General features: G+C 33.3%; 1 protein-coding gene across 3 annotated transcripts; it reads left to right on the top strand.

Moving 5' to 3' along the window:
* Nucleotides 1–9,282: 9,282 nt before the first annotated feature.
* On the top strand, nucleotides 9,283–11,228 carry LOC121802096 (transcription factor bHLH123-like). Of its 3 annotated transcripts, none has more exons than XM_042201663.1 (7): nucleotides 9,283–9,640; nucleotides 9,718–10,081; nucleotides 10,149–10,241; nucleotides 10,356–10,421; nucleotides 10,507–10,572; nucleotides 10,662–10,712; nucleotides 10,804–11,228. In XM_042201663.1, the coding sequence occupies exons 1-7, from the start codon at nucleotides 9,459–9,461 to the stop codon at nucleotides 10,933–10,935; spliced, it is 954 nt and encodes a 317-aa protein (XP_042057597.1). In that variant the 5' UTR covers nucleotides 9,283–9,458; the 3' UTR covers nucleotides 10,936–11,228. The 3 variants fall into 3 exon arrangements, with proteins under 3 accessions (XP_042057597.1, XP_042057600.1, XP_042057599.1); XM_042201666.1 differs by having other exon boundaries at nucleotides 9,291–9,640; nucleotides 10,152–10,241; XM_042201665.1 differs by having other exon boundaries at nucleotides 9,297–9,640; nucleotides 9,721–10,081.
* The last annotated feature ends 1,286 nt before the right edge of the window (nucleotides 11,229–12,514 follow it).

The raw sequence follows: 12,514 nt of genomic DNA, 5'->3' as shown, positions 1-12,514 counted from the left end.
AGATTGGTACAACAGCTTATTGGTGTAAATGCAACTATTGCATATTCTCCCGCCTTGTCGATCGGACAACGCATTCAACATTTCAATAATGATGTGATAAAGTAAATATAATATAGTAATATAAATATAAACGAATTGAAAATTTCAATTGATCCTAAAGATAAACGAATTTCAAATTTCAAATTTCAAATTCATAATTAGAAATATTTATAATCCTAAAACATGCTTTAGGATAATCTGTATGTTTCAGTAATATTTTTAATATGTCAGTATTCATCATAAGATCTTTTTATATTATAAATATAAGATCTTTAGGAATAAAATGCTTGTGGACCGATTAGCTCGTTGGGTTGAAATTTTTGACCCGATAAACTTTCAACTCAATTAGCCTAGATCGTATTAGCCCACCGTCTGGGTGGGTTTGACTTGAAACTTAGTGGATTGGCGCGATTGACATCCTATTTATGATATATGAAAATGATTGTTGTGAGAGGTTGCTATTATGAATAAAAGTGATTGTATTAATAGTGATTGTTCTTAGTACTAGTATAAAAATCATTGAGTGTGTGCGCGTAATTGGTATCCTAGAAAGGCCCATTTGATGTATTCTGAAACTAGTGAACTCATTCAGTTAGCCCAAATGGTATGTGGGCCAGAAGCCCAATAAAGATAGGGCCCACGAATAGGTAGATAAAGCTAGTTGGAAGTGTGAACAATAATGTTGAAATAAAATAAAATAAAATGATAATGAGCCACAAGGCCCACCTGGCCACCCACCCACATACATACTTTTTGTGTACAGTCTCTTTACTGAATACAAGTCAAAGGAACTGAGGCACTCGATTGTTTTTCACGATATTGTGTCTGCAATCTGCATATTAAATGTGTGAATGATTCAAAAATGACATCATGCTTCGAGCATTGTAAACCATAAAATAATTGATGGGTGAAGAAATGATGCAAACTTCTACTGTTTCTTCAGGTTGTATACATTGAAACTATATATCGATAAAATAATTGCACAAATCCTACACCTTTTTAAATTCCTACATCGATGTATTATGTTGTCCCTCACTTAAATGAATTGTTACCAGGTTGAGCATATGAAGTTTTACCAAGCTCGCTGAGATTCATGTGCTCACAAGTAGTTACACTCGATTTCAGATTTAAATATATTTAATGGACAGGAAAATTTTGTATAAAGGGACTCAAAAGTCAAAACTGGTTTTCACAACAACATTTAGGTCTATCAACATAGATATCGGGAACGGTCGGGGTAATTGGATACCCGATACCCAACTTTTTGGATTTCGGATCGGGATCGGGTAGTGAGATTTTTGGATAGTCGGGTATCGGGTTACCCGATATCCGATCGGGTATACCCGACTTACCTATTTTTTTTTAAAAAAATAATTTAATAAATTATGTATGTGTTAATACTTTGCCTATTAGAGAACAAGTCCACTGCGATTAATATTTGGAGACTTTGTTGTGTATGTATGTGTTAATACTTGGCAACAAAATATAAATCTTAAATCTGGGATATATTTCAAACTTTCGATGGATTTCTTTTTATTATTAGTCTTAATATTTATCTATAAACTTATTAATTTTATGTAATGTGAGCTGATACATGATATGTTTTGGCAATGATTTAATTTTAAAATTCACATGAAAGGTAATTAACTTTATGGATAAATATTGTTCAGGTACTTTTGTTTGAGGACGAAATTTTAAAATTCACATGAAAGGTAATTAACTTTATGGATTAATATTGTTCAGGTACTTTTGTTTGAGGACGAAATGCTCATTTTCTGTTTAGTGTAGTTTTTTTTACATTTTTTATACATATTTTTATATTCTCTTAAATTCGAACTACTTCAAGTTTGTAGTTAATTTTCTAAAAAGAAAAATCCAAAATTGGGACTGGATACCCAAGTAGGTGTTTGGATACTTGAAATCAGTTTCGGATCGTGTATCAGTTTTTGGGAAATTCGGGATCGGGTACCCGAAATTTTCAGATCGGGTATCCACGGACACCCAATTTGACAGGCCTAACAACATTCATCTTATAAACAAAATCGTGATAAAAAGGTCGACTTTGTAATGTCATAAAATTGAGATCTTTAATACTCTATTATGAATTCAAACGGGAAAATTAATTTGGAGTCGTTTCACGATGTTTACTTCAAACTGATACTAGTATTTAGTAGAGAGTACTACTTTTTAATTAAATCGTATAATCAACAAGAGAATTTAAAATATTTTATACATTAAACGCTAACGCCAATATATCAAGGATAACTAGTGACTACACTCAAGCGTACTTTCGCAGTTGTAGATTTTTATTAATACTATATTATTATAATTAAAGAAGTGCGCTCCTCAATAGAATTTTTAAGAACTGATGAAATAAACATTCACGAAATTTCAAAGAAGTTTTCCAAAGGAAAAGATCGATGGGGCCGGGTAATAATGAATCAATTTTATTTGCATGTTCATCATTTAATTATCAAATTTTATTTTCTAAAACTGGCCATTTGGAGTACGGTCTCAATGATTGATTTCTTAAAATGCGTAACATTATGTTCGTCGTTTATTTGCAAGAATGATCAATTTCTGTTTAATTAATTGAGATGGGGTTGGAGATAACATATATAGTCCCATTCTTATATTTTACATTTGGATAAGAATGACGAAATGTTTTGCTCGACAGCACCAGCGCAAATATTTTTAGTAATTGCTCGTTACCCAAATTTAACTCTCAAACGATTTTTTTAAAGTGATGACACTAATTAAATAAAATCATAGTACTACTTTATTAACCTTAATTTGTAAAATATTTTATTAATCTCCCAAGCCCATGTAACATCAAGCCTTAAAATTGTAGCATGATGACTAATTATGATACATTGTTTTCCGAGTAATTTCCACGAAAAGAAACGACATGATTAGAATATGCATTTTTCAGTGGCGTTAATTTCGCATATTTAATTACGCGCATTGCATTGACTTGGTTAGACCAAAATATCTTATCATCTCATGCGTGTGTGTTATTTATTTTTGTTTTTGTTTTTATTAATAGTTCCAAAAAGAACATGAAATTTCAGATCTGGTTGTTCTCATTTCGTCATAACTCTGCTGAAGTTATTTGTTTGACAAAATTTGTTTTATCTTTTTTTTCCCCCATAAAAAAGGGTTCAAATTGATCATGAACTGAATTTTATAAAGTAAAGTATGTTTTAGTAGTTATATAACTAGTACAGTAATTTATAAATTCATCATGGTTCTTGCCCAATGATTCTCTTTCAGGATTGGTTGCTTGGCAATGAATAAATTCTTGCAAATATGTTTACACACTGTTTGGTTCGGGCAACCTCGTTTTTAGTCGATTCATTCATTAAAACATTATATATTACTTTTGCTTTACTTATACAAATCCAAATAATTAAATAGCCTTCCAATGTTAGCATCATTTCCCAAAATCCTAAGGTTGGTGAAAACCAAAATATATATAGCCATCCATTATTACCTATATGCCTTTAATTATCGGTATTTTGGCTTGTGGATGCCTACTATTTGCTTTAACTGATTGGTGTTGTGGTCTTATTTACCTTGCCGTGGTAACGAGCGGCTGTGACGAGAATTAGGGTTCCCTAAGACTAAGTGCAAGTAGTTCGGAACGAGTTGAGACAGAAAAATGCTAGTAACATGGGACAGAGAGAATATTACACAAGGAAATAACTTAAAACAAATTTTGGAAGCGTGTTGCTAGCCTGATCAAGTATGGTTGTCGGGTTGGAGGATCTTGCCCATGTGCAGTGGTGAAGCCACGTTGGGGCCAGGGAGCCCCTGTTCCCCCCGCCCCATCAATTTTTCGTTTGACTATATAATTATATATGCAAACTGGGATTTACATGTGATTTCTATGGCACAGCCAGTTGAAGACAGTGTCTTGTGACCCAGATGTCCCAAGTTTTCCCTCTAGCAACATAAATTATATTTTGGTTTATATTTCATGGTGGATATTCAAACATAAAAAAAAATTCGTTTCCATCCATTATACTTATATAAAAATTAAAAATATTAAATACTATTGATTATTATGAGCTTTAGATGTGGGTTTAGGGTCGGTCGCCCTGGCTTCGCCACTGTCCATGTGTACCTTAGAGATATTGGTAGTTGTGATAATGTATGTTGCATGAGTTTCATGTGTCACCCTTTCCGTTGTTTGGTTTTGGTTACCGCAGTCGGCTCGTGTGTTGCTCATTAATCCTGATTTTTCATTGCACTACTTTAGTGGATTTGGCTCGAGCATTGGTGCGTGTCTATGTTTTGTATGCGTTGCTTCCCAATTTGATGTTTGTATGGATTGTATTTGTCCCGTTTATTCATTTTTAATTTGCTCGCCCTTTATTTATGGTTTTTGAGCATTGTATTTCATCGAATAAATGATGAGATGGATTTCATCACATCTATGTGTAAGCTACATTTCATACCGAATATTATGTGGATATGACTTATGCCACCCTTTTTAGTAGTAATACAAAAAAAGTAAAAATAATTGAAAATGACTTCAAACGATATCATCTCTTTTAGCTTATTTCCTAGTATTTTTTTTGAGAGATCATTAACTTAAATACCATAGCAATTTAGGGATCAATAGGATCATGTATTTAATGTGCAAGTGTAACAGCCAATTTTGAACAAAATTAATTTCCTTCAAGCATGCAATTAACCTCATGATCAAAGATTAGTACTCCATCATTACGCGATTATTAATGTTTGACGAGATTGAACATGTGAAAGGGGAAAAGAATGTTAAGGAGACCAATGCGTCAAATCCTTGAGTCATAAATCCATATTGACTAATATCAACCGCATAACGCAAGAATTATTAGCTTGCATTATGCTCAATTTTGACTTTTGGCAAAAGTCAGCTTCTTCTCCTTTTCTAGTGTTTCATGAATGTGGGATGTTTCATATAGATTAGTACAGTATTAATATTTTTTATATTTCATGTAGTAGGAAACATTTTTCCTTGATGAATTTAGGAACACTGCTCACTACTACTTTACATATTAATTCTTATTTTTATTTTTATATATAACAATGCTTATTAGCTGCGTCTTATATTTTTATATGCACGCTTATTTTTCCAAATTTAGTCTTGATTAGCTTCTTTAGGAAAATTGGTAATCGCTCGAGACTTATATTATTAACTGTTAAGTATCAAGAATTATGAAAAATCATAAGCTGTTGAAATAATTTATTAAATTGAAGAAAATTCGAATTGTTTCTCCTGAAGTAGTAAAACTCTCATGTATTTACGGGGATGAAATTTATTGCACCGTTATTAATTTACGTCGCAAATCGCAATTGATTGAACTCTTGTTTCCTCAAAGTCGGAGTGGGGCACTTCACCCGCACGCGCAGCTGCCGCGTGGATCCCACTCGTTGACTTGTTTTCTTTGTTGAAAATGAGAAGCGAAGGTCAAAACAGGATTGACGGCAGGCAAACACCCTATTCAAAAGTCTCACCCTCGTTACTGTGTAATTAAAACAGTACATATTCTTCCATATATATTTTATAGTTTTACATTTACGATTGGAAATTATGAATTCAAAATAATTATGGCTATCAAGAAACAAAACATCTAAATTTTATTTTATTATCATTTAATTTTGTTCATTCAACACAATTTCTTAATCTTCGTCTACAAAAGAAGTGTCTCAATTTAATTGAGACAGACGGAGTTGTAATTAATCTATTCTGTAACTTAGTTTCTTATAAAGTGAAGTTCAAAATTGGTACCTAAGAAATTGCACTTTGTACCTTTTAGGATCGAACTAGAAAAAATATCACTGGAGGCATTTGAATTTGAAAAAAAAATACTATTTTAGGTCTTTAATTTTCATTTACACCCCTGAGCCTAAAAAACATAAAAAACTATCTTCTGTTAAGGGTATTCCTCCTTAACGATCGAATTCTTCGCGAACAAGAAACGGTGGCCGAAGCCGTCGAGCGCCCACGATAGCGGGTCGGCGAAGACGTCGGCGGTAGAGTGCTGGGCGTGAGATTTAAACCTCGTCGGCAGCGAGTTTGAGTGTTTCTTGTTGGGCAATCAATTGAGCCAATGTCATGTATTTCATAGATAGATTCCAAAGATGACATATTGGCTCTATTTATACTAAAACCCTAGGGTTGGTTCGACCTATCCTAATACGTTCGGGAAAGAACCAACTAAGAAAACCCGAACGGGGCTTATAAATCGCCCGACGCAAATATAATTAAAATAACAAAAATAATTCCCAAAAATAAAAAGAAACAAACTATAGCAAAACGTAACTACTTCGTGAACTTTGCCGGAGCCTTGATCTTATTCCGCGGTCTCAGAGTCCTAGTCGCGGCTGCTACCTTCTTCTTGCTCTGCGGCGCCGGTGATGCTTCGGGCGCAGCTTCGTGTTCTTCCGCCTCCCGTTGAGTTGCTTCCTCTGCGTCGGGGCTACTCGTATCATCTTCTCTCTCCCCTCTTTTTTTTCATGTGATACTATTTATATAACAATTAAATTTTCATAATTTAGATATAGTATCAAAATTGTACTATAATTTGCTCATTGATAAAATTCTCCTATACTTTGAAAATACTTCAAGATTGTGCAAGGTGATTCGGTACATGTATTTTTCGAAGAAAATAAATAATGTTGAGTTCAACAATATAATTTGTTGTTATATATTGTATTAAATTATATTGTTCAACCCAAAACAATATTACAAAAAATAAGTGTTGTTTAGTATGAAAAAAGAGGAGAGAGAAAATAGAGAGAGAAGAAAAGTTACGTGAGAAATAAAATAGAGGAGAAATGAGAGGACAAAAAAGTCTTTTATGTCATTTTTAAACTTCAAGGGAAAAATTGAATACTATTAAGAAATTTAAATGATATTTTTTTCTAATTCAAATACATGTAACGATATTTTTCTTAATTAAAAAATTTAAAATATATAAAATGCATTTTCCAACCTCATTATGAATTGTAGTAAATGTTATGTGTTGAGACTTCAGATATTGTTTATAAAGCCAGCCATTATACGTATACTTGGATTCGATAATCATGCTATTTCCGCTGGCAATAATTAATTAATAAGATTGTTTACTGGAATATATCAATCACACCTTTGTACGACGCAAGCATTCAACAACAACACCAAACTTAGTTTTATTTCATGCCGACCGTATCATATTATATCATGTGTAGTTTTGATAATAATACTACTCCACTATATAAGTATAATGTAAAAATGAGCCTTTTAATAATTGAATCAAGTAGGACATGAAATAGTAGTTACTAATGTGGAGAGGCATATTGACTATTGCCACATCCTTTTCCATTTACTGCAATCCAATTGTTAACCAAAAAATAAACATTATTGGCAATTGAAACATAAAAAATGAATATAATAATATCCCACATCGGTATACATAAAGAGCTTAATCCACTATATAAGTCTCATAGGCCTCTCCTCTTATCACCAATTGGTTTTAAGATGGAACCCATGTATTTCTATCATGGTATCAGAGCGGTTCGCCGACTGTGGGTCATATTTAACTGACCCAGCAGTATATCTAGGCTGAAATCGAAAAAAATTATTGACCCAGCAGTATAACTGTGCTGAAATATCTGGGCTGAAACCGGAAAAAAATGATTGACCCAGCAGTATAACTGTGCTGAAAAATTTGTCCAACCGATCGAAAAAAAAAATTGGGCCGATTGTCCAATTGATCATAAAAAATTGTCCAATCGATCATAAAAAAGTCCAATCCCTCCCAGATTCACCTTGAAGAAAATTTGTCCAACCGATCGAAAAAAAAGATTGAGCCGATTGTCCAATCGATCATAAAAAATTGTCCAATAGATCATAAAAAAGTCCAACCCCTCAAAGTCCAACCCCTCCAAGATTCACCTTGAAGGGTTTGAAGGAGGGTGTTGGCAAGAGCTTAATCTACTATATAAGTCTCATGGGTCTCTCCTCTTATCACCAATTGGTTTTAAGATGGAACCCATGGATTTCTATCAAACATTAATAATATTTTTAGCTATAGATATATACATATGTTTGCAAAAAATAGCTAGATTGTCACCTGATTTAAAACAAAAAAGATTTAATCATAAAAAACTAAAGCTAATTAAATAATAAGTAGTATTAGAGACAATGCATTTTTACTTTATATATTGCTATGATATGAATACAAATAACTATAAGGGGGGTGAGTATATTGTGCCAATAAACTGACATAACGTCTGGATAATGGAAGCATGGTCCTCCAGTCCTGTATAAAGTAAGTTATATTTAATGACAAAATTGAAACTCTTTTCGTTCTCAATTTTAATGTCTCCACACAAACACTTGTTGATATTGTCGTCACCACCTTCAGCCTTCAGGAGAGGGGCTCCTGTGTTTGAGAGAGAGAGAGAGAGAAATGATGGCTTTTGTGAAATTGAATCTGTGTGGTATTATTAGTCACTGATATTGACTCCACCACTGGTGTGGAAATTTCCTTTAATTTCTTCCTCAATACTAAGGCTACTCAATGACAAGAAATGCTTATATAGTTTATGTACGTATACATAATATTGTGATCAGGTAACATGATAATACCATCAGAATTGAATTAATCACTTGAAAAAAAGTTTATAATACACAAAAATTATCGAACAAAAGATTGAAAATAATAAATTAATTGTGGTGAGAATTGTGCACTAGTTTATTTTCCAAAATAATTTTGAGCTCATTAATTTTCAGCAATTTGCAGATTGGACTAATCCTCTACTTTTTCTGCCTCTAATTTAACGTTAGGTTGCGCTTCCCTCATGAGTACTGTATAATCTGTAAGCACATTAATTTCTAACATAACATGTTTAGTCCTCATTCCTCAAGCAGCAATTTTTTTTTTTTGATTAATTTACCGTACTTTAATTGCCTCAACCTCTGAATTCTAAAAAATACGCTATTTTAGTTTACATACTAAGCATGACCTTAGTGTAGAAAAGTAAATGTGACAGTTAATGCGGGACGTAGGTAGTATTACTTAAAAAATTATAATATTATATCATAAATATTTATAGTAATTAAATGTTTGTATAAATCGTAGTAATATAACTAACACAGTATGTCATATTTGTGTTTAATCTGTTTCATATTAATACGATAATGACTAGATATGCACAAATTCATGTTGAATGATAGTATTAATATTGAAATAATACTACAGTATATGATTGACTAAGAAGAGAAATTGTTTTGAAGATGATGACCTACTTGTCAAATCACTTGGATAAAAAGTCAACCAGAATTTGTGAAATTTATTTGTTGTAATTGATAAGTAGATGTATAAATAGCATGATGCGGTGTGATTTCCGTTTGAATAAATAGGAGAAAATAAAAGAGTAAAAAAGTGATGGCAGATGATTTGGAGGCAGGAAACGGAAGCTGGTGGGATACACCAAGAAACAACAGCAGCACCCCCACCACTTTAAATGCCATCGCAAGCTACGGTTGGCCGTCGGATTCCGCCACCACCTCTACCGGTTTGCAAATGATGGGATTAGGCCTGGAATTGGATTGGAACCAAGCTTTATTGTAAGCCTGCCTTTCACTATTTTCATTATATAATTCAATTCAGAGGAGTATTTAATTTAGGTAATATGACTGAAAAGTAGAGATGAAAAAGGGGAAACCGATTTAGCTTCAAACATCGCCTCCGAATCCTCTCAAATAAACCGCGGGGGGTTTCAGCCGCACTTTAATAGTCAGGCGAGTTCCAACGACAGCACCATCACATCGCGGAGTTTTCAGGTGGACTCCGGTGCTGCTGCCTACGCCCTCTTGTTATCATCGGAAAATCAGCAGCACTCTAACTATCAAAACCCAACCACATCGAATTATCCATATCAGCCGCAGGCTGGCAGTGACCATAATTTGCACGTGCCGCCGTTCTGGAACGCTCCGGCCGCCATGACATCCAGCTTTTTCCCGCCCTTACAGAATCAGATTCCATCATCCTTGGATGCCAAACCAAAGGTATTTCTTAAACAAATTTTAGGGTTTGTTTCCTTTTCTTCGCATCAAGATTATTTGTGTGAATCAGCAGGCCAAGGACCAAGGGCGGGAATTAGCGACGAAAAACAGCACGAATAAAAGGGCGCGAAGCGAAACGCCATCGCCTTTTCCAGCTTTTAAGGTATGCATATGCTGAGCTTTTGGTAAAGATGAATCTCTGAAATTCAGCTCTTCTTTTCTTTTCATTATTGAGTTGAGAATGGGATTAATGATGAAGGTTTGTTTTCTGGATTAGGTGAGGAAAGAGAAGATGGGAGACAGAATAACGGCACTTCAACAATTGGTCTCGCCTTTTGGAAAGGTAAAACTCTTCATCTCTAATCTCTTCAACTAAAAATCAAACATAAATTTCCTTTTCTTTTCTCTTCTTTATAAACAATTTTCAGACCGATACTGCTTCCGTGCTCTCTGAAGCGATTGAATACATCAAATTTCTCCACGAACAACTCACTGTAAGTCTCATTCATCAACCACAGCTTCATTTTAAGTAATTTATAGTAATAATCAGAAATATTGAATTTGTTCTTATATGAAATATAAGGCCTTAAGTGCACCCTACATGAAAAATGGAGCTCCCATGCACAATCAGCAGGTACATAAAATCTCGAATAAATTGCTAATTCCTAATCTTCATTCATACCATGATTCAAACTTAAAACATTTTATTAAAATTGTTATATCAGAATAATCCTGAAAAATCGAAAGATCTTAGAAGCCGAGGGCTATGTCTGGTGCCAGTTTCAAGCACTTTTCCCGTGACGCACGAAACATCAGTCGACTTTTGGACTCCTACATTTGGTGGTACATTCAGATAAGCAAGCAGCATCTTACTCTAATCAAACTCCACTAATATCTAAGTAGCAGCTCACAGGTAGATGAGAGATGACAGAGAAGCAAATGCAGAGACAGAATGACTACATGAAAAAATGTTTTTAAGTATACTTTTTGGCCAAAGTGATGCAACTTTGGGAAAAGATTAGTTTGCTAGCTAGGGAACAAACTCTACGCACAATATGTTAATTATATATAACCCCTGTAATAATTGAAGAATTATGATTAAAAGTGTTGGTTAGAAATGATTACATAATTGTCCCTGAATTTGATTTAATTCAAATCTATATACAGTTCATGAATTAGAGTATCAAAGTTTTGTTGGTTGTAGCAAAAAATGAGCAGAAAAGGGAAAGGATATATAACAATGTAAAGGAGCTTTTGGTGGTGAGAAAGAGCTGGCAGTGTTAGCTTTAGTGGTATTATATTTCTAAAGAGAAATGAAAAGGAATAATTTAATTCTAGTAGGGTAATTGGGAGTTCATTTGATCGAAAATCTGACTTTTAATTATGTTTGGAATAATATAATATATGAGTGGGAAGTCAGAAGGGAATGTGGGGCCTATGTGCCAATGGCCATTGGCCACCCTCCTTTTTAGGGTTTATTATAAATTAAATGTTTAAAATTATTTGTTCCATAAGCTAGGCCATGATGCTCATCATACATATCCACCGCCTATTTAAAAATTAGTTAATATATCTAATAATTATTAGTAATAAATTATAATGAGGTTAATCATTAGTAAAATAGAGCGTTCCTGTTGATTTGTACATGAGGCTCATGATCATACGTATCAAGAGAATGTATTTCATGTACTTGTAAATGTTGAAGTTTGATATATGATGTTCCTATTATATCCCTTTTTCTTCATCCAAAATACTCCGTAATTGTAATTTTATTCTAGATGAAGAAAAAAGATCAATTTAGTGAACAAGAGAAAATGGAAAACTATAAGTTTTTTGAAACGAATAAGAAAGGAATAATGGATCAGTTCTACAGTATTATTGAAGAAGTAAAATGTCAACATATATACAACAGTATATTTTGTATAGTAATTTTCATACTAGTACTACTCATGTAATAGTGTCTCCCACTAATTTGATCGGTACAAATTAAATTAGTGTGCAAGTCAAGTAAAACATATGTATGTAGGAAACCCAATATCAATGACGGCAACATCATTCATCATCACATATTTCTTCACATTTTTTAGAATTTACAAGATTACAATGTTACCTGCCTCATTGAAATGTTGTTTTGACGCATCTAAGACACCAATTATTTAGGATGAAACGAGTAATTTAAATTATAACTAAAATGCAGGAAAGGGGCATGATCATTTTCATTTGTATTATGAGAATTTCTGAACTATCATATAGAATCAACTTTTACTTATTATGGTTCTCTTCTTTTCTTTTCACACAAACATTATTAGAATAAATGCAATGATACTGCACATAGCCCTGATTCAAGTATCTGGGACTATATTATAAGGTGTAGAAATAATTGCTTTCCTTAGAAGCATATACGAACCATATTTGCTCTGTTCATTCTCCACAAAA

Source organism: Salvia splendens, chromosome 5 (genome assembly GCF_004379255.2).
Source record: "Salvia splendens isolate huo1 chromosome 5, SspV2, whole genome shotgun sequence".
Classification (NCBI taxonomy): Eukaryota; Viridiplantae; Streptophyta; class Magnoliopsida; order Lamiales; family Lamiaceae; genus Salvia; species Salvia splendens.
Note: the sequence above shows the minus strand (reverse complement) of the source record. Positions and strands in the feature narration are given on the sequence as shown.

Bases quoted from the DNA above. Each gene is read 5' to 3' on its own strand.
- LOC121802096 (XM_042201663.1), top strand. From the start codon at position 9,459: ATGGCAGATGATTTGGAGGCAGGAAACGGAAGCTGGTGGGATACACCA. The intron at 10,573-10,661 runs GTAAGTCTCATT...ATGAAATATAAG, and splicing joins TTCTCCACGAACAACTCACT to GCCTTAAGTGCACCCTACAT. The intron at 10,713-10,803 runs GTACATAAAATC...TTGTTATATCAG, and splicing joins CTCCCATGCACAATCAGCAG to AATAATCCTGAAAAATCGAA.